Consider the following 23303-nt stretch of genomic DNA (forward strand, 5'->3'; position numbering starts at 1 on the left):
CTTCAACGGCAAAGCGAAGCAGGCAGAGACCGCCCACGCCCCGACGGTGAAGCCTGACCCCAAGGTCATAGATGCCGAGTTTGAAGAGGTTCTGGTAAGTGTCTGCTTGCCCCAATCCAGCTGGCCGTGTGCTGACCCCCTCACAGGAATCGAGAAACATTCCTACACACCAACGTGCTCAGATGCGAACACTGAAGCTCGAGGTCAAGGCTGACTTTGTGCGCATGCACAAGCTCGACACGCCTCAGCCTTCACGCGCCACGTCGGGAAACTCGCCCACTGCCGAAACCACCAAGCAGGCACCACAAAAGTCGTCCAAGTCACGACATGCGTCTCCTGTAGACGATGCTGACCACGGCGCACAAGGGGACCAATCCGGCAACTCGACTAAACGCGAGCGCCCCAGGAGCAGAACCTTCACCTTCACCCGAAACGACTCTCCAATCAAGAAGCAAAAGGGCGACTTGGGCGACCGCAAGACATCGGGAAAGACGGCCTCGATCCCAAAGTCGCCCTCTATGCGATCGCTGAGGTCCAATGCTTCTGACCGCTCCGTGTCCAATGGGGCCAAAACAGTCAAAGCTGACGAGTTCATCTCTTACTTGAAGAAGACACCCAAGCCTCAGAATGTCGAGGTTGGCAAGCTGCACAAGCTGCGCCTACTGATCCGCAACGAGACGGTCGACTGGGTGGACAACTTCATCCAGGAGGGCGGCATGACTGAACTCGTCGCCCTTCTCCACCGCATCATGGAGATTGAGTGGCGCGAGGACCATGAGGACACACTGCTCCACGAGCTGCTTCGCTGTCTCAAGGGACTTTGCACAACTGCAAGCGCTCTAAAGCAGCTCAGAGAAATCTCTTCGACACTGTACCCGGCTCTGCTCGCCATGCTTTTTGACGAAGAGCACAAGGGCCCAAGTGAGTTTACTACGCGTGAGCTCATGATTGAGATCATCTTTGCACACCTCTCCATGGCTCCAGAGGCCGAATTAGGGACGCGCGCTGCCGAACTGATCAAGTACCTCAAGGACCCAGTCAAGGAGAAGGAGACGTCGACAGTCCCCTTCATCCTCCAGATGCACCAGCCACGCCCGTACCAAGTCTGGTGCAAAGAGCTGTCCAATGTCACCAAAGAGGTCTTTTGGATCTTTATCCACCACTTGAATGTGGTTCCTGTACCCCCAAAGCCAACAGAGGGCAGGTCTTATGCCAAGACTCACTTCCCCGGTCAGCGAGCCATTGTGCCGGCCGCGCCCTATGTCGGTGGTGTGGAATGGGATGCGACCAACTACCTCGCCACTCACATTGACCTTCTCAATGGCATCATTGCCTCTATCCCCACTCGCACCGCCCGCAACGAGTTCCGTCAGGAGCTCAAGGTTTCTGGCTTCGAAAAGCTCATGGGCCATCTCCGTGCGTGCAACCCTAAATACTACGGCGCTGTTCACGATAGTGTCAAGGTATGGATCGGGGCCGCGCTTGAGGATGACTGGGATGTCAAGACTGTACGCATGGGTGCTTCAGACAGCAGGAGCAGCGTCAGTCCCCTCAAGTCGAGTCCCAAGAAGCCGACCGAGGCTCCTCCTCAACTCACCCCGCCCCCAAAGATGGATGTTGGCCTCAGTCTCGGACTAGGCTTTGACAGGGAGATTTCTATTGGGAACCCAAGCAAGATTGATGACGACTGGATCTGATGGCTTGATCAACGCATTTCCATCAGATCGATTTCACTACAAAAAATGGCAATCACAGCCACACTGCATATATGCTCCAGCGTCAAACTCACGACAGCGCAGGCAAAGCAAAGCATGAATGGCGTACACTTCCTACGGCGTTTTGGTTATCCCTCGACTTTTCACGGACTTGCATCGGCGCCCTCGGATCATTGCCTCAACCCAGCCTCATTTATCATCAGGCATCTTTCATGTCACGTCGTCAATCTCTCATGCCCTTGCTGTCTCTCTCTACATGCCCATCTTTGGCGTTTTTCCGGATCCATGACCATTTTTTCCTCCCTCGCCGGAAAATGGCGCACAAGCATCATCGCCATCATCATCGCCATCTATATATTCACGACCCTTTTTCTTCCTCTCTCTCTCTCTCTGTCTGTCTCTTTCGCCCTTCATATATATATGTCTCTCTCTCTCTGTCTCTACATCGATTTTACAGCATGACACGACTTGACGACCGAGACGGCTGGTGTTCCTTGGCTCCTCCGCCCTGTCCACACACTCCTCCTCTCCCTTTCCTCCCTTGCTGCCTTCTTTTTGAAGTTTTCGCGCTGCATACTGTCCTAGTTTGATCAGGGCAGCAAGGGAAATATTAAAAAAGAAAGAAAGAAAGAAAGAAAGGAGAGACGAGGGTTTGTGTGCTTGTGGGGTTGGAGTGAGTAAATTTGCCCTTGTTTTTTACCTTTTTTTTTCACTTTATTCACAAGGAACACACACGCAGACATGAAAGAATTGAAATGCTTGTTTTTTTTGGTCGCTCTGTCTTTTGGTGCCTTTTATCGAGTTCACAGGCGGTATTTTAATGAGTGAGCAAGTGAGTGAGTGGTGTTCTTTTCTTGCTCTTTCTTCTCTTCCCCTACTTTCTTCCTACTCTGTTTGGATGGATGGATGGATGGATGGACGGACGGATGGAGGCGGAGCAAGGACAATAATAACACACACACACACATGCACACGTACATATGTATATCTGTATCCTGATACGTATACTCTACTAGACGTGTGAATAGCAACATGGTACAAAAAAAACAATTATCAGTCACCGTGAATAAATATCCAAATTCGCATGCTGTCGGTTTTTTTTTGGTTTTTCTTGTCTTGCTTGCTGGGTACATTGGTGTACATGGTAATTTGTGTTGAGCAGAGCGAAGTAGGGGGGGGGGGTGAGGTGGGGTAAACAACCGATATATATATTCGCCAAACAGAGCGTTGTTATATATACTGTAGACATAACGATAACGCCTCAAGTCAATCATATTGAGTCCCAAACACCGTCCTTACTGTACTTAGTAGCCCAATGGCAAAGACGGCAGGCATACCATGCCGCATCAACAGCTATTTCTAGAGAAGAAAAAAAACCCCCCCCAAAAAACTTGCCTTCATAACAGACAATGCATACATGACGCAGAGCCCAAAACCCAAAACCCAAACCCCCCCCCCCAAAAAAAAACCGGGTGGAGCAATATTGATGCAACCAAAAACGCCATAAAAGCAATGCAAAAAAATACATATTCAAATACATGAATGGCATTACGCCTTCTTCTTGCCCTTCCTCCTCGCACGGCTATTCTTGGCGGATTCACCCACCTCGACAGTACCAGCTTCTACCTCGGCCTGATCGAGTCCCAAGACCTCATTGCCCGTCATCTCCTTGAGCTTCTGCTGGCCGCTGATAAAAAAGCCGAGGTCGCGATTCTGCTCCTCGAGATCTGCTTTCTGCGCCTCGAGCATCTGCACTTTGTGCTGAGCATCCTCGATTTTAGCTTCGAGGTGCTTGATGCGCTGCATGAGGGATTCGTTTACAATCTGCTCTTCTTTGTACTGCTTTGTGAGGCTGCGGGCGAGTTCAGAGGCGGACGCTGCTTTTTGAGCGTTGCGCGCAGATTCCTTGGTGAGCGAGGCAATGGTCGATGTGGCTTGGGCGTGGTCGGTGGAGAGCTGGTCGAGTTTTTGGGATAGCGTCGTGATGGAGCGGCTGGCTTCTTCGGCGGTAGAGGCGGCTTTGGCGGCCTTGTCGACGGCGCGCTCGAGCTGCTCTTCAAAGTATGCGCGTTGCGATTCGAGTTGCGATGTCAGGAGGTAGGCATACTCCATGCCCATGTTGTCTAGCTTCTCGCGTGGGACAGTGTCGTTGGCGTAGCCCGTCATACCAGGCGCACTGAAGGATTGGTTCGAGGCTGGCATGTCCACGAGCTTGCCGTCTGTTTTGTTTTGTATGAGGCGATGAACGTAGCCATCGCCTGCATAGTCCCAGACATGCTGCGTCACCACGTCCATGGCATATGTATGGCTTGTAGCCTCGTAATGTGCAAATGCGTGAGCCGAGTCGTAGCGCCCGCACCCTATATTACCGCAGATGAGGCAGATCCAGAGGTTTTGTGTAGATCCGCAGACGCTACACTCATTGTCAGGACTATCCCCATCCGCGCTGCGGTGCAGGGTAAAGGCATCATTCTGCGTATATCGACACACTGGACAGCCCGAACCTCGCCATTTCTCGAGACAGGCACAGTGAAAGACATGCTGACATAATATGGTGAGGAGGCCTGTTGTTTCATCCATTCTCTCCAAACAGACAGGACATGTCGGTAGCTCGACTAGAGCAGGTGTGGGCGGGGCGTGTGGCTTTGCGGTGAGTGATGTCGCTATCGAAGGACCGTCAACAGGCGAGGAGACATTGGTCGCCGATGGGAGAGGGGCTGTGGGCTGTTTTGTCGCAGCGGGCGCAAAGGGGTCGTTTTTAAGATCTGGATACGAGGTCGGGTCGCTGTTGGAGTCGCCGTTTTGAAAGTTGATCGACTTGACGAAGACGACATGGCAGTATTCCGGCTGCATTCATTAGCTGACGTGATGTTGTGTTTTCAATCTATACCTCACCTCCATGCTGTTGAATGGCCTCCCGTCCCATTCTTTCCTCCATTCCCGTGCCTTCTTGGCCTCGCGAAACTTCATCAACACCATGTACTTGTTGGCTCTGCTTGTCCGAATAAGCCTAAAATGAGAGACATGTTCCCTCGTCTGCTCGCCCATGAAGCCCAGAAAATCCGAAGGTGTCATGTATGAAGGGACTGCCAGGATGCACAGCGTTGTGCATTCTTCCTCATTGAAAGACTTGTTGCCTCGGTCGACTTCATCGTATAAGCCTGGTGTTTCGTGCCCATCTCGATACAGATGTACCACTCCCCAGCCAACTTCGGTATCCTTCAGATCAGAGGGTATAAACTTTCCCTTTGTCGCTAAGCCGCCCGTGTTCGAGGAATGGGAAGGGTGCTTGAGAGACTTTGCGCGGGGCTGAGCAAGATCAGTGCCATCGCTCGGGTTCATGTCGATGCTGAGAATGGAAATGGTGCCGAATCGCCAGTCTCGGTGCGCAAAGCTCTGTGTCCGTCTGTGTGCGGGTCTGGTTGGGGGCTTGACAACAGGCACGGGGCTGTCGTGGTGGTTCGAGAAGGATGGTCGCGTGCGCTGGCTGAGCCGACGTGAAGTAGCCCGTTGGTCGCGGGAGATGGTTGCTTGGCCAGCCTCGCTGCTAGAGGCAATGTGGGCGGAAGTGCTGCTATAGGTGCGCGTGGGAGAAGGATAGGAGCCCCAAGAGGCCCTTCGATGCGCCGGGAGTTCGGAATTGAAGATGTCGGTCCGCGGCGGCGGGGTAAATGTCTTGTCCGGCGACGAGCGCGAGGGGTAAAGCTCAAAGGTAAGATGAAAAAAGTAAGTCGGCATCAGGCAGTTGTGGTCGGAATGTGCATCTCGAGCGAGCGTAGATTGTTGTATTGCGCGGGTTGGTAGCGGCTTAACATGGGCCGGATATGGTTTGCGACGTGAACTAGAACTGCAGTCGCGGCGGTGGGGCAGTAGCGCGTCATTCCGCTTCCGCCCCAAAGTGGCATGCCGTCTGTCATCGACTTGCCCTTTTGGTCTTGCGCGAATCACCTCTTCACAAACACCACGGCAACAACACGTATGATGATTGAACGGGTATATTGGATACGGCTCCATGTCCGTATGAATGAAAGCTCCGTTATACTCCTTCATACCAACAATAATACCTGAAACCTCGTCCAATGCAACCTTTCAAAGTTGACAACGCCTCAGCTATGCATATCTAGGAAAACACCGCCCGTCTCTCGACATATATATACCCTCCCCCCACCATTCTTGAGCGCGTAAAGAGCACGCCAAGATGATGCCTCCAGTAGGCATTCCACATTACCACCTAAAAAAAATATTCGGTTGCCGGGTCGTCAATTCGTTCGCCAAAGCGCGTATTCGGGTATCGCTTTTGTACAGGTGAAACATTCGCGCCAGTCCCAAAAGAGATGCTGTTTGTATGTGTGCATGCTTGTAATCTTCCCTCTAAAGCGGATAAGAGGAGGCCTAGGCCTGGTCCGCATCTAGGGGTTCCATGTCGGTGACATCCTCAAGCTCATGGCCCCTCGAGTTGACAACAATGCGTCGTCCTCGCTGCTCAGCGGGAACACCGTCGCGCGAAGCGCCGAAATCGAGAACCTGTTGCAAAGTTAGCTGAGTCATACAGAATAACACTGCTGTCTACCTACCTCAATGTATGTCATGTTGTTCCGTTGAACGGCCGCGACACAGCGACGCTCATTAAACTTGACCTGCCACACGCCGCTCAGGTCCGTCAACAGGTCTTTTACAAATTCCCCAGTCTTTACATTCCACATTTTAAGTGTGCGATCAGAGCCCGATATGACTTTTTGCCCGTCGTGCTGAAAGCAGGTAATGGCACCTGTATGAGCACAAAGTCGGCTCTTGCACTGCCCGTTCTCTGGGTCCCAGATGCGGAGCGTGGAGTCGGCAGCCGCAGACACGAGGCGCTCATGGCTCAAGTCAAGAAGACCTACCAGAGACGTGTGCCCTTCCAAGGTGAAGATACAAGCACCCGTCTCCAGAGACCAGACTTTGACCATGTTGTCCATGGAGCCACTGATGCAGCGATTGCGGGCATGATCCAAGACAACACTGTACACCTTTTGTGAGTGGCCCTGAAGACGCTGTAGGACCTCTCCGGTTGAGATTTTCCACACCCGAACTGTGCAATCGTAGCTACCGCTCACGAGCGTATCGCCATGTGCAGCAATGGCACGCACAGAATGGTGGTGGCCAGTCAGAGCGCGGATAAAATAGGGATTGTCGTGGTCGTTAGCCGCGGCTCCAGTCTGTATAATACTCCGGTCGCCTGGCTTGGGAAGCTTCCATACCCGGAGCGTCGAGTCGCGCGAGCCCGTGATGATGAGCTCCTCCTTTGGCATCATGATGGGCTGTCCATCCAGCGTCTCACCAATCCGCGTGGGCTTGAGGATCACCAAGCATCGGACGGTAGATGTGTGTCCCTGGAAGACCTGCGTGCACTTTCCACTTTCAATGTCCCAAACGCGTACCGAGCGATCGGTGGAGCCTGACACCAATGTGTTTCCTTCGTACTGAAGGGCCCACACGCCCCCCTCATGGCCCTCGAGACGAGTGCGTAGCGCTCCTGTTTTGGTATCGTAAACGTTGATGTTGGTATCATCGCTGCCCGTAAGAATTTTATCTGTATCAAATTGTAAACAAGTCACAACATGGCGTTGATGCGCGCGGAAGGCAATGTGCTTTGGTTTTGTATCTTCGGCCATCCAGCTCTTCCGGATCAGATGATGCCTCTGATACAACGACTTGAAGAGATGCATAGCGCGCAGGCTGGGCAAGCCCACATTGGGATCGGAAATGGCAGCTTCCGCGCGCTTGGCGAAGGCATGCGGCCCTTCTAGAAGCTCGGCAGGTCGCGAGTACAATGCAGTCTGCGCCTTGGTAGAGGAACGACTCTTGCGTTGTTTCTTGCCGCTGCCGCCGCCATGTTTGCTGGTTGCTTTCCTCTTCTGACGTGATGCCGAGGATCGAGTCACTGCACCCTCTTGGTCCTGCAGGCCACCAGGCAGACTTGAACCTGAAAAGCTGGAAGATGCTTCATTGTCGGACCGAGACGAGACCGACTGGGCCCTCAGGTCACGCTCATAACTATCGGCAGAATGGGGGTATTGCCATCCCCAGCCTTCCTGCACAGCACGCTCTAGCTCGCCAGCTGGCAGCCTGTAACCGTCCTTGTCAAGAAGATCCTTCCAGGCGGATTCATGGGTGTCGGTCAGCTTGCGCCAGTACTTGGACACCTGTGCGGCGCTGCACATGCTCTTGACATCCAGATAGCCGATAATCTCCAGACTCAGCTCTGTGGGCAGTGAAGCAATGAAGTCGCGCTTGAGGGCGGGATTTACCACATCCGCAACAAAGTGCAGGGTCGGCTTCTTGCATCGTCGGAGCATTTGGTACAGAACATACGACTTCATCTGCTCCGGCAGAGCATCAAACGAGTTGAGCATATTCGGTATGTCCATGATAGAAGGCGTGGGTAGTTGAGTGTTGGTATCATTGTGTTCGCGGTGTCTGGAGCCAGAGGGAAACAGAGCAAAGTCGCCTGGGTGTGAGTTGCTTGGGTCGCCTTGTGTGAAATCGAGTGCAGACAGATCGGCGGCATCGTAATCCATGTCCATGGCAGAAAACGACGATCCATTGTTGGCTTGTTGGGCAAGATTTGCAGCAGCGGTAATGGGCGACAGACTAGGGCTTGGTAAGCTGGCATCTTGGGCAGAGTTTGTATCGAGGGGGGTAAGTCGTGAAGCGGAAAAGGAACTGTCTTGGGCAAATGGCCCGACTGGTTCCAGGTCCGACTCGGCAATTGGGGGGGTAGCGGCTACACCAGGGCCATCGACGACTCCCATGGAGAATGCGTGCTCTGGAGAATCTTCTCGCTGGCTAGAAGGGTTACTTGCAGAGTATGCCGGTCCGGCAGACGACTCGCGGAGATGCCATTTCGAGGGCGTTCTGCCCAGGCCAAGGTGGTGCGAGGCAGCCCTCACACCGGGCCGGTGCAACGGGCCTGGACGGGGCTTTGGCAACTTGGACGAGCCCAGCTCTCCACTGTGCTTTTCGGGTGTAGCTGGACACGAAGCATCAATATCGTCGGATGCAGTGTTGGGGGCCATTTGGGCAGCGTCTGCGCCCTTGTCGCGATCTAACCTCGGCTTCTTGCTTTGTCGATGTATGCCAACCAACTCGACGGCTTTGGTGATGGACGGGGGCGGCGGAGACTCGTCTGCATTGTCTCGCTTTCGGCGGCCAGAGACTGAGCGGAGGCCTTGGTGGGCCCGTATCTTGGGACGCGTCGTGCGGTTGGGCGTCGCGAATACTGGAGAACCGTTAAAAGACTCGACCTTTTGGACTTTGCCGTTGGATCGGAGGGCTTCTTGGAGCGACTTCTGCTGCAGATAAGGCGTCAGTTCAGAGCATTGTGACATGAGCAGCTGTGACGCGAAAGGCCTCGGCTGCAGGCACATCCCTGGAATCGTGGAAAAGCGTACCTCTCGCACCCTTTCCGATGCAGCGTCTGCTTCCTCAAAGCAAGCCAGCTCGCCTCCAGACTCGAAGTAGAATTTGCGTATCGACTCTGGGGCCTGGACATGGGCGAGCGGGTAGTCTTTGGGATCTCGCTCGGCGAGGCTGCCTGGGGCGTTTACACATAGGGGCGGGAACGTGGTGGTGGTGGTGTAGGTCGTCGTGACCACGGTCGTCTTGGTGGCGGGCGCAAAGGAAAACTGTGCCATGGTGGTGTACGGGTCCGTGGCTTCTGTGTGCACCGTCTTGGACACGCCGTCAGCACTGGGGCCGGAGGCGTTGGAGGCAGAGGCCATGTTGCAGGCGGGCGACGAGGGGCGAGAGTGGGGCGGCTGCACGTCGTCGTTGTGCAGCGAAGGCAGCGGTTCGGTACCAGGGCAGGTGACGGGCTCGCCGGCAGAGTCGAGCGGCTCGTGGGGGCCTCGGTGGTAATGATGGTGATCCGGGACGTGGTGCCTCGCAGCCAGAACGCGAGACGGGATCGAGCACGAGCGGGAACACGCGGGGAGAGAGAGAGTCGGGCCTAGTAATCGCTCATGTCGTCAGACGTGACCAGGGCGCGGGCTGCCTCGCGGCCGTCGTGTGCGGTGGTGCGTTTGCGTGCTCGCTGGCAGGCGTATTCGCCGCTGGCCGAGAGTGGAGACGGGCGAGGACGCGGGACGGCGAGGCGTGCGGCGGGCGGGCGTGCGTGCGGGCGTGGCGGCGAGAGGGCGAGACGGGGCACCTGGCACAGCGACGGGCAGAGCGAGAGAAGGGGCGTGTATGCTATGTCGCGGAGGGGGAGGGGGTATTACGTGTGGTGGACTGGCACGGTAGTGGGGTTTCTTGGGGGGAGTAGACGAACGAACAAAGGCATGAGCACAGCACTTGCAGGGCGGGCCGGCCTAGCTTGGCCTGACCCGACTGACTGACCAAGCCGCCATGCCATGTCAATTTCGGGGCCGCAGCTCTTCGCAGCCAGCACGGCAAACACCCACGCACTCGATATTGATTACAGTACTGGTACAGTACACAGCGGCGCGCCGTGACACACGCCTCTTGCTGCTGCTGCTGCTGCTGCTGCTGCCCTCTGAACGCACGCAGCTGGCTGGGCGCAATTGGGGCCGTGGCAAGGGCAAAAAAATACAAAACAAGCGCCGCCGCCCTTTATCTGTCCATGGCGAGGAAAACGCGGTTGCATGTAAGCACGGCCACGAGACGCCGCCACCGCACACTGGGCAATATCACTAATGAGGGCGTCTTCTCTTCTGCTCCCTCGTAGCCCGCCCTTTTTTCCTTTCTTTCTTTCTTTCTTTCTTTTGCCTCTCTCTGTCTCTGTCTGTTTTTCTCTCTCTTTCCCCATGCAACTAGTGGTTTCGGGTCTTGGGGCGACCCTCTGGAAAGAAAAAAAATTGACAGCCCAGTGCATAACTGTGCCACGATGCATCAATGGGAAAAGCGACTTGGAGAGACCAAGCGCTATGCACCACGACGCTGGCAATGACTCGGCTGCGATGGTGCAATGTTTCTTGTCTATTTTTGAGTGAAACAGCTGCTGTCTGGACGCGTCCTGGCCGGTCGCTCCTGCTCTTGCACCTGCACTTGACTTGGGCCTACCTTCCTCGAGCAGCTGTGCGGACAAGTACTTGGGGAAGCTACGCCGGGCGCAAGACGTCATGTGGCAGCGCGGCCTGGCCGTGATGGCGCCTTCCTCTCTGCCTGTACTTGTGCTTGTATAGTCGCCGCCCAGCCCCCCCGGTTTGGCTGTCGGCGGCTGTCTTCGGCATCCATCACACCGACGCCTCGGCATCCATTTGTCACCAGTCGAGCCACACATGCACTTCAGAGACCGTGACCGACTTGTTGCTGCAGCCCAGCCGCACGGCTCGACAAGGCAGAGACGTGTGCTGCCTCGAGGCCCGCATGGTGATACTGATACTACGGCCTACTAGACGCAGATGCACGATGCCGGCTAGCTCGGAGCATGTGGCCGTCCGGGGACTGGTGATTAAATACATGTTCCAGATACGAGGGGGGCTAATCAAACCACCGGCCGGAAACCTGCCAAAGTCAAAACACGAGCAGCGTGCCAAAACCCAAACAGACAGCCCAAGAGGGAAAAGGAAGAGCCGCTGGCCAAACGACTCAAGGACGCGCCCCCCCCCGGACAGCGCCTGGGCGCCGGCGCAAACCTTGCCAGCACCTTGCCAGCTGGGGGCGTGGCATGCCGGGTCACGGGTTTGAGAATATGTGACGGCCAGGAGCGGAGAGGAGAGGGGCGTGAGGGGCGAGAGGGGCGCCCACGACGACCCCGGCCTGCAGCATGCAGTGTATGTGTGCATGCAAGTATTTGTCCGTGTAGGTAGTAGTATGATGTGGTATGGATGTGCGCCTGTACGTGTAGCATCAGTGCCAGCGTGGTCCAAACACGAAGACGCAAGCAAGCGACCGGACCGCAAGGGCTGGTCACGTGCGCGATAAGCAGCGCGTCGGGGTTGCACCTCGACGCAGTGCGCCCATGTTGTAGTGTACCAGCACCAGTACCTAGTGTACATGCTGTATAGTATGCAGGGCCGGCAGCGACAAGGCGGGAGAATGCATTTCCAATACAGCTGGGCCGGGGTTGCTTTTCGCTGCCTGACAGGCGCTCGTTCACGCACACACGCACACGCAACTCATGACTAGCACAGGCCAGCCTCGCCGCCCTCGCGAGCGCCCCTCAAACTCGCTGCTCCGAGTCCTCGCCTCGCCCACCCGCCGCGGCTACGCACACGAGCGCGACATGATCATCGTGAAAGAGCCCACAGGATCACCACGACGCGGAAAGGCGAGCGCGCTGATCGCACGGTTCGTACGATACCCCTGAGCGTCTCCCGCCCTCCCTCAGCACCCAAAACATTCACCCCGTCATGCCAGCTATCCGCATTGCAAATACTGCGCGCTGCCTGCCGCCACCCGCGTCGCCCGGTCGTGCATGTATGTACTACATGTCCACGCCTGAAAGAGAAGCCGACGACAAGCAGACAGCCAGACAGCCAGACAGCCAGACAGCCAGACAGCCAAGCAAGCAAGCAAGCAGACAAACAAGCAAACACAGAAGCAGAAGCACACCAGCACAACCATGAGGCTGTGGCCATTATGGACAACGGCTCCATATCAGGCCATGGACGCCAGAGGCTGGCCCTGCAGAGTACGAACGGCGCCCTATTCGCCGCGGCTCTTGTCATTCGCATTCGGAGAATGAATGACATTAGCGCTGCGCCAGGAACGCACGGAGGCTGGCGTGCAGAGCGAGGGAAAAAAGGTTCGGTACGCTTGACGCTCTAGCTTGCCTCAACCATCTGCGGCCTCAGCTCAATCTGGCATGTATTTGTCGTCCATCCATCTCGCGCGACAAAGACAATGGCGCCGGTGTGGTCGCTGTCGCCACCGGCCGCCCCCATCAGGTGCGCCCATGGCGATGGCGTCGGGCTACGTATAGTACGTACGTACACAGGCCGCCGCAGAGGGCCTTGTCCACGACCCTATTTTGATACTCAGGGTATGCATGTCTGGCATGCGGTGATGAAGCTGAGGCTTCGAACGGGGCCGTGCAGTGCTGGCCGAGACGCTTGTGCACGACGTGATCCGCCCGTCTTCCAGATGACATGACTGACCCCTGGACGCCGACTACCACGCGGATCCTACCAAGGCGACGGCCCATCTCACTCACGGCGGGCGAACCCAAGAAATCCATGGACCTTAATATACTCGCTTCCCCTCTCCCCACCCTTGCCCGCTCTCCATCGCCATGTGTCTGGGAACCCTGGGCTTCCTCTCCGCTCAGTCGCAAAAGACGGTCCAATGCACCAATTCCACCCGCCAACTGCCCTCTTGGTCTAGTCCTCCATGACGTCGCACTACTCGCCGCCGGGTTCCCGTTCCTGCAGATAACACTCCAGCCCACGACGGATTAGCGTCTGGCGCAATCGCGCGCAGTAGGGGCCCGTTGTTGAACCCTTGGATGCGAGGCCATACCTTTCTCCACCGCTCAACTATATCCGATCCTCGCACCACGCCAAAAAGCAAACATAGTCTGCCCGCATGCCCTGCCGACCCCGGTTCGTGACGCTACGAGACGTGCTTCTCGGCTTAATCTAGAGCGCAGTTGCGTCCTGGGATGACGGCGTCAGCTTGTAGCGCGATTCAGCTCCTCCCATTCTGTCTCTAACTTTACTGAGTCGCGCTCGAACTAGGAACAGCCACCAACCTTTCTCTCGGCATCTGGCACCATGTCTCGCAACGACCGCGGGCCAAACAAATTCTCCTTCCCTCTGCCTCGCCGCGTGCGTTCCAAAAAAGCCCAGAGGCACCTTGTCGACGACCACGACCACGACGCTCGCTCGATACCCCCTTCAACTGCTAGCTCCAGGCCGGCCTCCCATTACGAAGAACCAGCCAGCAAAGCACACCAAATCCTAGGCACCGCCAACTCGACGCACTCTTCCACGTCGGGACGAGCCTCAACCCCGCTGGGCTCTGCCTACCGGTCAAGCGTCGTCTTGCCGACTGGTGCTGGACCCTACACTGACGACGGCATCTCCGTATCGACAAGAGCCAGCAGCGCCCATTCATCACGATTTGCCATGTCGAGAAAGCCGTCGTCAAGCGTCTTGGGGCAGGTACACACCGAACAAAGGAGCCAACGACGTGCTAACCAAGGCTCATTCAGTTACCGGCTACATACCCAAACATCCAGCTCTACCATTCGCTCGCACTACGACGCGAAGAATTCGCCCTTGTCCATTTCGCAACAAACATCCGATTCTGCTATCCGAGACCGAGCGTTGCGAAGAGGGCGTCCGCCAGTGCTACGAGACAACGGCTATGACGGCTATGACGGCTACGAGGCAAGTCCGGTGTCGCCCGCCATCCTCGAGGAAGCAAGGAAAAAGGAAAACCGAAAAAGCAAACCTACACGCCTCGATCTGTCCAGGTTGTTTCCCAAGCCCAAGGGCATCGGCAATCAGCGCCATGGCATGGCAATGCTCTCGCCCACCAAGATGGTCAACTCACCGGCTGCAATGTCAATGAACTCTGACTACTTTCATCACCCTCGATCCCGAGATCGGAGTCCACAAAAGATGCGAAGCAAACTGAAGAAGAACAACGACCCGGTGCACCATCACGCTTCTGTACGCAGGGTCGAGAAGGATGAGTGTGATAATGCCAAAGTGCACGTACGTCGGCCGCCAAAAGGCGTTACTCACTGGTTCGACGCACTCGACGAAGACAGTAGTGACAATGCCGACGAAATGGAGCCTGCCCCTGCCCCTGCCCCTGCCCCGCGCGCTGTTCGCTCGCATGGTGCGTTAAACCACAGAGACCCTGTTACCCAGACCAATCAGTCCATGGCCAGCTCCGTTTACAGTTCTCGATCGCAGGGTGCTGCCGCACCGCACAAGCGAGATAGTTTTGCGCTTGAGGATATTGTCGATGTTCGGCATCTAGCCTCGCCCAGCCAGTACTCGGTCGACACATATCAGTCGCAGACGTCGTCGAGAACCAAAGGGTCAGCACTAGCAAAAACCAATCTCCAAGACTCGAGCGTCTTGTCTTTCTCGTCGTCGGAAGATGAGGGCGATGCCCGTCGAAGTGAATATCGGACTAATTTTAGCCGCCAGAGTATGGATAGCACCGAGTACAACGGAGATATAGTCATCGGCCGAGCGCAAATGTACGAGGTCCGTCCCACACACAGCCGGCAGGCATCCTCGGGGAAAATGAGCACTTTGTCGACATCGACAAATGCTGCTACAATCGAAGTCATGTACACACCGGATCCACCCCTTCCTTCGTATCGCTATTCACGGAGCCGCGCGTACAGCGGCAGCAAACGGAACAGCCACGTGAGGCAGCCTTCAGTAATCCACGAAGATGAGGATTCTCGCCCGAGGACATATGCAAACACACCCTCGTCGCCTTCGACACGCAGTGTGATGAGTGCACGTACTTCGGCCAGCGCACCACAGCCGCAGTCAGATTCTTTGCGCAAACTCATGCAGGTCACTGCTGAAGAGGAGACCCTGCTGGAACTAATGAGAAAGAAGCGTGCGGATATGCACAAACAGTCGGGGTCGCAGGCACCAAAAAGAGAGGTACACAAGCAAAAGAAGACGGCGCGGGAAACCTCTGGGCAAACACAGCTCATGTCTGGATTCCTACCTACGGAGCCCTACGAGTCGATTCCAACGCGCATGGTGGACACGGGATCCAGGCAACGCGCATCGACAAGTACGTCTTTATCGCATCAGTCATCTGCGCGTGGCAGGTCACCAGGGACCAACGGTGCTGTGGATACAGGCCGGCTTCGTGAAGACTCCACAAGCGATGCTTGGTCGGACCGCCATCACTCTCCTGCCAGCCGCGGGAAATCGCCGCACTATTTTTTGCCATCTTCGAAATATTCGCCCCGGGCTCCCTCTCCGCCCTCGTCCCCTATGCCTGCTGTTGGCACAATGTCACCTACTACAACTGACCACCCATCGCCTTTGCCGTCACCCAAGACACCGAGCCATTGCACGGAACAAAACGTCAATGTCAAAGTAGCAGATAGCGATATTAGCAACGACCTAGACGATATGCCAGCTTTGGAACACAGTGTTGGAGGGGCGGGGTCCGAGAACATCAAGCCCGATTCATCCCGCGACTTCACATTACATCGTCGCCGTCGAACTGCATCTAGTGATGCGGAAATAACCTTCCCGGCTCCGCCTACCACTACTTTCAGAGATCTGTACCCAGTCTCGGAAGCCTCATCGCGCCCAACCAGTGTAGTCGAGCCACCAGCGCCGAAATCCCAAAAGAAGGCGGCAAGACACATAAGTGAACTGGCACTTGGAGGCATTGAAACGCGAAACCGGAACAGCATTCAATCAATAGCGTCACGCACGTCGACCAATTCGGAAGCTTCCGCCTATGTCCATAGCGCAGGCAGGACGAGATCACGTCATCTGAGCCCTGACTGCATTACGAGCAGTCCTCGGCTTTCGATTGAAGAAAGGGACAGCATCAGCGAGGATATCCTAGCTGCCTGGAATAGCTTGGGAGGAACCTACTAACGTCTCTAATATCTTTGTCTCCTAGGTCTTCATGTTACGGCTCCCACGTTTTCCTCCCTCGTCTCATCTTGTTACGATTTTCCTCTAATAATATCCGCTCCTTGCTTTCTGGGTGGCATTTTTCATTTTATTCAGCGGTCTGATACCCACTGCCGCGTTTTCATTATTTTCATACCCGTCCAATTTTCCTCTATGGGCCTATAAGAACTTGTAAAACTTTTGTAACAGTATCCTTGTTTCCTTGGGAATGATTTCCTTTGTCATTTGGATGGATGGAATGGGATAGGATCGCATTACGTTACGTTACTGAGTCCTTTCTCATCGCAGCATCTTAAGCAACTCGGTTCAGATGCAATATGCGAACGCGAGGAAGGTTTTCCTTTAACTCTAATCAGGTGATGAGATTTCAGGGCTGACTAGGTAATTCACTCAAGACAACAATTGCACAAGTAGTGCTGCTTTTTTGTTTTTTTGCTTGGCAGGTAATATGGTAGAGCATGCTGAGGCTGAAACAGCGAAGATGCAGCAGCGTACGCCCCAAATTCACCCCCCCCCCCCGTACGATGAATCAAAGCAATCAAACGCAAACTACTCTTGACGTGCAACCACAATATCATTATCATTATCATTACCATCGCCACAGCAAAAGATGAAATCACTCTAAACATTATTTCTTCGTTCGACTTTCTAAATGTCTCCCCCCCCCCCACCCCCACCCCAACCCATGTAAATGAACTTCCCCCCTTCCCCTTCCCCTTCCCCGCCAAGCACGTTCTCTCTCCCACCCCCTTTTCGCATTTCGCATTTCCTTTTTCCCCCACCCTCCTTGCCCCCCCCCCCCCCCAACCACGAACTCCTCGCATTTCTAGCCGCCTGTTCTTCCCCAAGCATGCTAGTCATGCGCCCCCCCCCCCAGCTCTAAATGCCGGTTCTTAGTCGTGGTAGCATCCTTGGAGTCCTTCCCCGTTAGTTCGTCAGTTCGTTAGTCCGTTAGTTCGTTGGTTCGTTCGTCCGGCTATTGGTCTGGTCTGGTCTGGTTTGGTCTGTCTGGCCCCTGTGAATGGATGGATGGGGGGATGGATGAATGGATGAGGGGGGGGTATCCATGTATCCATGTATCCATGCATGCATTTATCTAGAGTATCCATCTACATATCGTAGGTAGTTATGTATATATGTACATGTGTATGGAGTGGATTCGTCCCTGTTTGTTCCTCTTTGTAGCTAGTTGGCGTAATAACATTCAGCAGCATTGAGGCACCTATCTATGTACATCGCATAAGTGCCCAGAGTAAGTCAGGTAAGGTAAGTAAGAACAATAACGTGGATACGAGATGAGCTGACCTGAGCTAAGCTAAGATGAGATGAGACGAGATTGGGGGGGGGGGAACGAAGAAGAGGAGTTTGACCGAAAACACGCTCACTCCCACTGCATCACTCGATCGATGGAACTAGATAACTAAATTTTTTTGAAAAAAATATTAAGAAATTATTAAATAGAAGTTTTCAGGGGTGTTTTTTTTAATAGGTTTCAATTCTAGTCTAGTCTCTCTTTTTCTTACGCATGGATTAGGATACTTCTTAATTGCATTCATTCACAACACTACATTACGAAGAAAAAAAAATTCTAAAATGTAGCAAAACCTAAGGAACCTGGGGTAAAAGAAAAGAAAAAACAAAAGATAGAAAGAAAAGAGGAAAAAAAAGAGGGCAAAAGAAAAAAAAATAGTGTAAAAAGAAATTCAAAAGCGAATAGACTCGGCTTACTTCAGTTCGGATCGGTTCCCCCCCAGGAAGCATTGAATGGAAAAAAAATAAGTAAAAAATATATATATATCCACGTGCGTAGCGTGCAAAAAAAGAAAGAGAAAAAAATCCAGAAAAAAAAGAGAAAAAAAAATAGTGTTTCGGATTTGAGCGGGTAGGTTGGAAGCGCGCGGTGCTACCATAAAGTTTGGGGACGTCTGTGTGTGTGTGTGTGTGTGCGTGCATACGATTATAGAGCTTGGCTAGCTGGATGGAGAGATTAGATGGGTGGGTGGGTACGGTCGTGGCGGCGACGGTGGGAATGCGGATATGCGGATGTGTACGTGTGTATGGAGATACGGAGGCGCGAATGCACGGGCTGGAACCGGCGCCGAGAGGGTGCGTTCCGGGGCTTAAAGCGGTGGTTTGAGGGTTGTGGGTGGGACTAAACCAGACTGGACTGGATGCTGGAGGTGCGAAGTGCGAAGTGCGAGGTGGAGAGGGTGGAGTGTACCGGAGGGAAGGAAGACAGAAGGGAAGGTAGGTTTCTCAATCGCTAAAAAAAAAATTTGGGTAGTACTTAGGGATATGAATATTTGGTGTAGGAGAGCTAGACAGGTGCATGGTAGAGTATTGTTATATTTCGTCATAGCAATGTTGTTCGTTACATGTTGTAAATAGTGATGTCGTCTCCGTCATTACATGTCAATGCTACTATTATCCATTTTTCTTTCTTGTTGTTTTCTTCTTCTTCTTCTTCGTCGTCGTCGTCGTCGTTGTCGTCGCTACAACACATCTTTTTATCTCCATTCTTCTTCTCCCCTAGCCATCCCTGCACACATCCATCCACCCCCTCTACATCCACCAACTTCCTTTTTCCTCGCAACACATGGACAAAACTCCTGTTCACGCAACCAAGCTCATTCCCCCCGCCCCCTTTCTCTCCCCTCCTTCCCATCCCAGTGTTTGTTTGTTTTTACTTTTCGCTCTGCTTTTTGCGTTCGCATCTGTGCTATACTTGTTCCTTCCTTTTACGTAGGACCACGTGCCCAATCGTCCACTAGCGAAATGCAACCATAATGATGATAATTGCTCGCAACTTTAACTTTCGCATTTTTTTGTTTATTTCCAACCATGCCTACTTGTTCGTTCCACCTGCTATTTTTGTTTCGCGTCCCTGTTTTGCCCACGAACAACAGCAACCAGTAACCTTTTACCCCGCTGGCGTGGACACATCACTCTCGGCGGTATTAAGAATACAGTTTAACATGATAGCCAGGGTTTTCTTTTTCTCATATTATTATTGTTATTATTTTTTACTTTTTTCACGTCTTTTTTGTGCCTTTGTGCGCGTATTATGCTAGTCTCCACGCGCACAGATTGATTATAACCCACGAGTTATCCACGTGCGTATCAATAAACCCTAACACTGTGCTATGTTCAGCTAGCAGACAGCGAGACCGGGAGATGTGCGCACTAGCATTCGGTATTCTTAGTCACCTTGTGTGTTTTTAAACTTCCACGGAGGCACGGGGGAAAGGTCGATCATAATGACGATATTGCTGGGATGTGCGTTTAGGTTGTAATATGGGCAAAATGTAAGACGGGTGATGTGACCCGGGTACCTGTCATGCATATAGTTTTGGTATGTGATCTTCGTAAGCTCTAGGCGGAAATAAACAGGAAATGGGTACAATTGCGAGGACAGGTGGGCGTTTGGTGTCATCAGACTCGGGGCTTACAAAAGTCTAGAAAGCGAGCTTTGGACCATATTTTTGTCATTATCGTTTTACATTACTTTGATATCTGATAAGTGCTTGCTACTTTGACCAACTTTCTGTTCCGCCTATCTGCAAGCATTCTTTATCTCTTATTTACATATCTTGCACAGAATTACTGCTTCTTGTAGGATCCGTAGTTTCCGTATCCACCAGCTGGAGGAGGCACGTCCTTGTAGTCGCCTTGTTAAGTTTCAGTAAGCAAGATAGTATGGTCGGGTTGGGTAGGTGTCATTGTTGCCTTACCATAACTCTGGTAACTGGTTTGAGGGATTGGTCCTGCAAGAGCAAAGGTCGCCAGAGCGAGAATGGAGAAAATGTACTTCATGATTGCAGTATTTTCTCTGTGTTTCAAGTGAAATACCACAATGGATTGAAAGTCTTGTGGTTGAGTAGGTGATGGCAGATGACAGCACAACATAACAGGCCTATTTTATACATCTGAGCATCCAGTCTTGAGCTGCAATATTCTGTTGACCAGCAGAATCGCGCAGTGGCTTCGTTAGCTTCAGTATGAATACGAGACAATGAGTTAGAAAGTGGAGGTTTACAGACTATCGCATCGATAGCGTGGCTCGGCTAGGACACAAGCTGAGATTCAGCGCATCCCATCAGCGTCCAAGTTGGAGTGTGGATAGAGTCGAGACAAGATAGGTGTCGTAATTGGGTGCCAGGCTTTGCGTCAGAGCTGAAAGCAGTGCGGGATTAATGGTTGTTTTTTCTTCTTATTGGCGTAGATGGAGTAAGATGCAGATGTGTTGTCGTATATGTCATCTTCATTGACCGGTCACATTACTCATGGTCATGAAGACGACGCATGTGCTTGTTAAGTTGCGTCAGGTGGCTTGCGATGCTATATGGAGGATTGATTTTTCTCTTGTATTAGAGGTGAATGAGTTGCTCCTCATATCAGATATATCTCGTGTAGTCGTGGCGACGCTTTTCTAGACCAAATCGGACGTGCTCGTGTAGTGGTGCATCGATGTCATGAATCAAGCACAAACCCAACCAATCACCAACATCCGCCTTGACTAGTCCGAAAACCAGTACAGATCTGAGGGGATCTGAGGGGAAGAGCCTAAAAAAAGGATATGGGGCAACCGAGAGCTGGCTCCATGCCTGCAGCCCTATGCGCCACCGGGGGATGTGAGTGGATGATATGCATAACATTGTGGGTCGTTCTCAGCTTCTGCGGGGTAGGGCTGAGGTGTCGAGGCATCATCCTGGAGACGGCTCGCTTGTTGGCATCTGGCCTGAAATGGAATGGGGTGGTAGATGCTCGTCTTGTGTGCTGCCAGCTCACAACTGATCTCGTGCTCTATTCACTCCTGGCTGCCTCAAATTCTTGTTCATGCATACCATCTTCAAATTCCCAATCTGCAACATGTTTCGCCCGAAAGAAGGAGAATGCTCGAAATCAGACAATAGAGCAGAAGCAGAAGATTGTGAGAAACTTCTTCCGGAGAGCGATCGGTCGTCGCTTGACTCATGGCCCACACAGCCAGCGACACGACACTTGTCCTGGAAGCAAGTAGGTATTGTTGTTTTCCTCACAGCAGTCGTCTCTGCTGCGTTTGGAGCGTTGCTGGTTCAAACGAAACGACTGGATTCGGACGCATTCTGTGCGAGGCACACCTCAAAGTACTGTGCGTATAGAAGGGTTGGTGAAGTCGAAATACACTGCTAACATAGCCAGCGCCAATCATGCAAGATGTGGGCATTTCATACAAAGAGGTGCAGTTCAATGGCTCATTATTAATGTCCAATGTGTATCGTCTGGATGCTGGTCCTGAAGTCGACGCAGCGTGGAAGTCTTTGGGTGTAGACTGTAAGTTACTAACCAGCTCATGGAGATACTGAATCTCATACGTACTGGCAGACCATGCGGCCAGAGTGCCTGTGGAGGAGGCACAGCGCTCTGGCATTGCAGCAGATCAAGTCAAGATCAAAGAAGAATACGGCGGTGGATACCCGGCTCACGTAGAGGGTTTGCACCACCTCCACTGTTTGGTAAGTTCGATCATGCATGTCAACCAGCCAATACTAACTCCAGGACAGAATCTGCTGCGCAAGTCTTTAGCTTGGAATTTTGACTACTACCGGAAGCAAGGCCTGGGCCCTTTCTCCAACGATGCAAACATCCTCAAGCACCATGTCAGTAAGTGACAAGGCAGACGTCTTCAGGAAGTCACACAGCTCACAGCCTCCAGCACACTGTCTCGATACCCTACGCCAGCAACTCATGTGCGTTGTGGATGTCGCGGTCCTGGGTCAGGTGTGGTATCAGCCCCCTGGCAAGGCATTGCAGGCGTTTGTGGATTTCAACACTGTGCACACGTGCCGTAACTTTGATGCGATTAGAGAATGGGCAGAGAAGCACCAGTTGCCGAATCAGGGAGACACGCCCAGTGATTTTCTCGCCTTACCCAAGGCGGGTGATCGGATATACCATGCAGTGCCTTAGCGTATTCATGCAATTTATTGGTAGTATATTCAACAATCCACGCGCTACCAAAAGGGTTCGGAGTTGTCTAGCGTCGCCCACTCGTCGCCTCCGTCGCTCCACTCTCTCCACACATGCTTGGGGACGATATCCAGGCGGCCGTTGCGGAGCCGTGCAAAGTCGACGTCGAAGGCATGTGCTTTGAACGTCTCGCCCCGGCTGCGGGCATGGTTCATGAGATCGATTTTGTACATGCGGACTATCCTTGCGGCGGCACGGACAAACAGCTCCTTTTCCATGTCGTTGTTCCAGATTTCTTCAGTGAGCATCATGATCATGCGCGAGATGTGCGGGAAATTGCGCAACACGTTAGAGAGGCTGCCATCGCGGAAGCCGTTGAGGATGACCTTGGTTATGGCAACGGCCTGCAGGCGGGTTGGGTCGCAGCCCGTGGCAACGTGGAAGTGGGCCAGCAAGCCGACTTCTGGCGAGTCGTCCAAGTGCTTGACCCGCGGTCCTTCGAGCTGGAGGAGCAGTATGTCCGTGTCCAGGCGGAAGTAGAAGTCCTCGCAGCGGCTGTCTGCGAGGGCCGTGGAGAGACGCACAATGTGGTTTGCCTTGCTGGCCTGATAACGGGCTTCTGCACGCGCTTCTTGGCACAGATTGACCACCGTGGGGGCCGGACTGGGGCAGTGGCGTGGGCAGAAGAGCTGCTCGTCGTGCCCCTGATCGTGCGGCTTCGTTTCCAGCGCCACGAGTCGAGGCGGCTCGTTGAAGTATGCGAGGGCCCAGATGTGCAAGCGGAGTTCCTTGGGCAGCCGTGACAGGGCCATCATCATGTCATGTCTGGCGGACACGGTGAAATGATGGGCGCTGGGCGGACGACGTTCTAGAGGCTTCGGAAACTGCCGCATTCAGCAGCAGTCACGTGACGGCCGGCCTGCCCCCGCCGCCCGCCACCCCAAGCTCTCCCTCTGGCTTCCTGGCATTACGAGTCCACTCCACTCCGCTCCACCGACTGCGGAGCCGATAATCTATACCGCTAACCATCCCACCATCCCACCTCCACACCGAT

At 53.6% G+C, this 23303-nt stretch overlaps 7 protein-coding genes across 7 annotated transcripts; 3 read left to right on the forward strand and 4 right to left on the reverse strand.

Moving 5' to 3' along the window:
- Positions 1 to 498: 498 nt before the first annotated feature.
- On the forward strand, positions 499 to 2063 carry SETTUDRAFT_162522 (uncharacterized protein). Its single transcript, XM_008022773.1, has one exon. The coding sequence runs from the start codon at positions 519 to 521 to the stop codon at positions 1695 to 1697; it is 1179 nt and encodes a 392-aa protein (XP_008020964.1). The 5' UTR covers positions 499 to 518; the 3' UTR covers positions 1698 to 2063.
- A 1200-nt stretch (positions 2064 to 3263) lies between these two features.
- On the reverse strand, positions 3264 to 5453 carry SETTUDRAFT_152986 (uncharacterized protein; the record flags this gene model as incomplete). The annotated part of the gene is made up of 2 exons (XM_008022774.1): positions 3264 to 4562; positions 4611 to 5453. 2 exons carry the CDS (start codon positions 5451 to 5453, stop codon positions 3264 to 3266), a joined length of 2142 nt encoding a protein of 713 aa, XP_008020965.1.
- A 654-nt stretch (positions 5454 to 6107) lies between these two features.
- Positions 6108 to 9478, reverse strand: SETTUDRAFT_18634 (uncharacterized protein; the record flags this gene model as incomplete). The annotated part of the gene is made up of 2 exons (XM_008021919.1): positions 6108 to 6239; positions 6290 to 9478. 2 exons carry the CDS (start codon positions 9476 to 9478, stop codon positions 6108 to 6110), a joined length of 3321 nt encoding a protein of 1106 aa, XP_008020110.1.
- A 3954-nt stretch (positions 9479 to 13432) lies between these two features.
- SETTUDRAFT_84583 (uncharacterized protein) lies at positions 13433 to 16261 on the forward strand (the record flags this gene model as incomplete). Its single annotated transcript, XM_008022156.1, has 1 exon — positions 13433 to 16261. The coding sequence occupies one exon, from the start codon at positions 13433 to 13435 to the stop codon at positions 16259 to 16261; it is 2829 nt and encodes a 942-aa protein (XP_008020347.1).
- Positions 16262 to 19900: 3639 nt separating this feature from the next.
- On the reverse strand, positions 19901 to 20113 carry SETTUDRAFT_18636 (uncharacterized protein; the record flags this gene model as incomplete). Its single annotated transcript, XM_008021920.1, has 2 exons — positions 19901 to 19968; positions 20032 to 20113. 2 exons carry the CDS (start codon positions 20111 to 20113, stop codon positions 19901 to 19903), a joined length of 150 nt encoding a protein of 49 aa, XP_008020111.1.
- A 1376-nt stretch (positions 20114 to 21489) lies between these two features.
- Positions 21490 to 22249, forward strand: SETTUDRAFT_18637 (uncharacterized protein; the record flags this gene model as incomplete). Its single annotated transcript, XM_008021921.1, has 4 exons — positions 21490 to 21613; positions 21665 to 21795; positions 21844 to 21943; positions 21996 to 22249. The coding sequence occupies 4 exons, from the start codon at positions 21490 to 21492 to the stop codon at positions 22247 to 22249; spliced, it is 609 nt and encodes a 202-aa protein (XP_008020112.1).
- Positions 22250 to 22276: 27 nt separating this feature from the next.
- Positions 22277 to 23061, reverse strand: SETTUDRAFT_133945 (uncharacterized protein; the record flags this gene model as incomplete). The annotated part of the gene is made up of 1 exon (XM_008022775.1): positions 22277 to 23061. One exon carries the CDS (start codon positions 23059 to 23061, stop codon positions 22294 to 22296), a length of 768 nt encoding a protein of 255 aa, XP_008020966.1. The 3' UTR covers positions 22277 to 22293.
- Between the last annotated feature and the right edge of the window lie 242 nt (positions 23062 to 23303).

This window comes from Exserohilum turcica (genome assembly GCF_000359705.1).
Source record: "Exserohilum turcica Et28A unplaced genomic scaffold SETTUscaffold_1, whole genome shotgun sequence".
NCBI classification, from domain to species: domain Eukaryota; kingdom Fungi; phylum Ascomycota; class Dothideomycetes; order Pleosporales; family Pleosporaceae; genus Exserohilum; species Exserohilum turcicum.

Bases quoted from the DNA above. Each gene is read 5' to 3' on its own strand.
- SETTUDRAFT_162522 (XM_008022773.1), top strand. From the start codon at position 519: ATGCGATCGCTGAGGTCCAATGCTTCTGACCGCTCCGTGTCCAATGGG.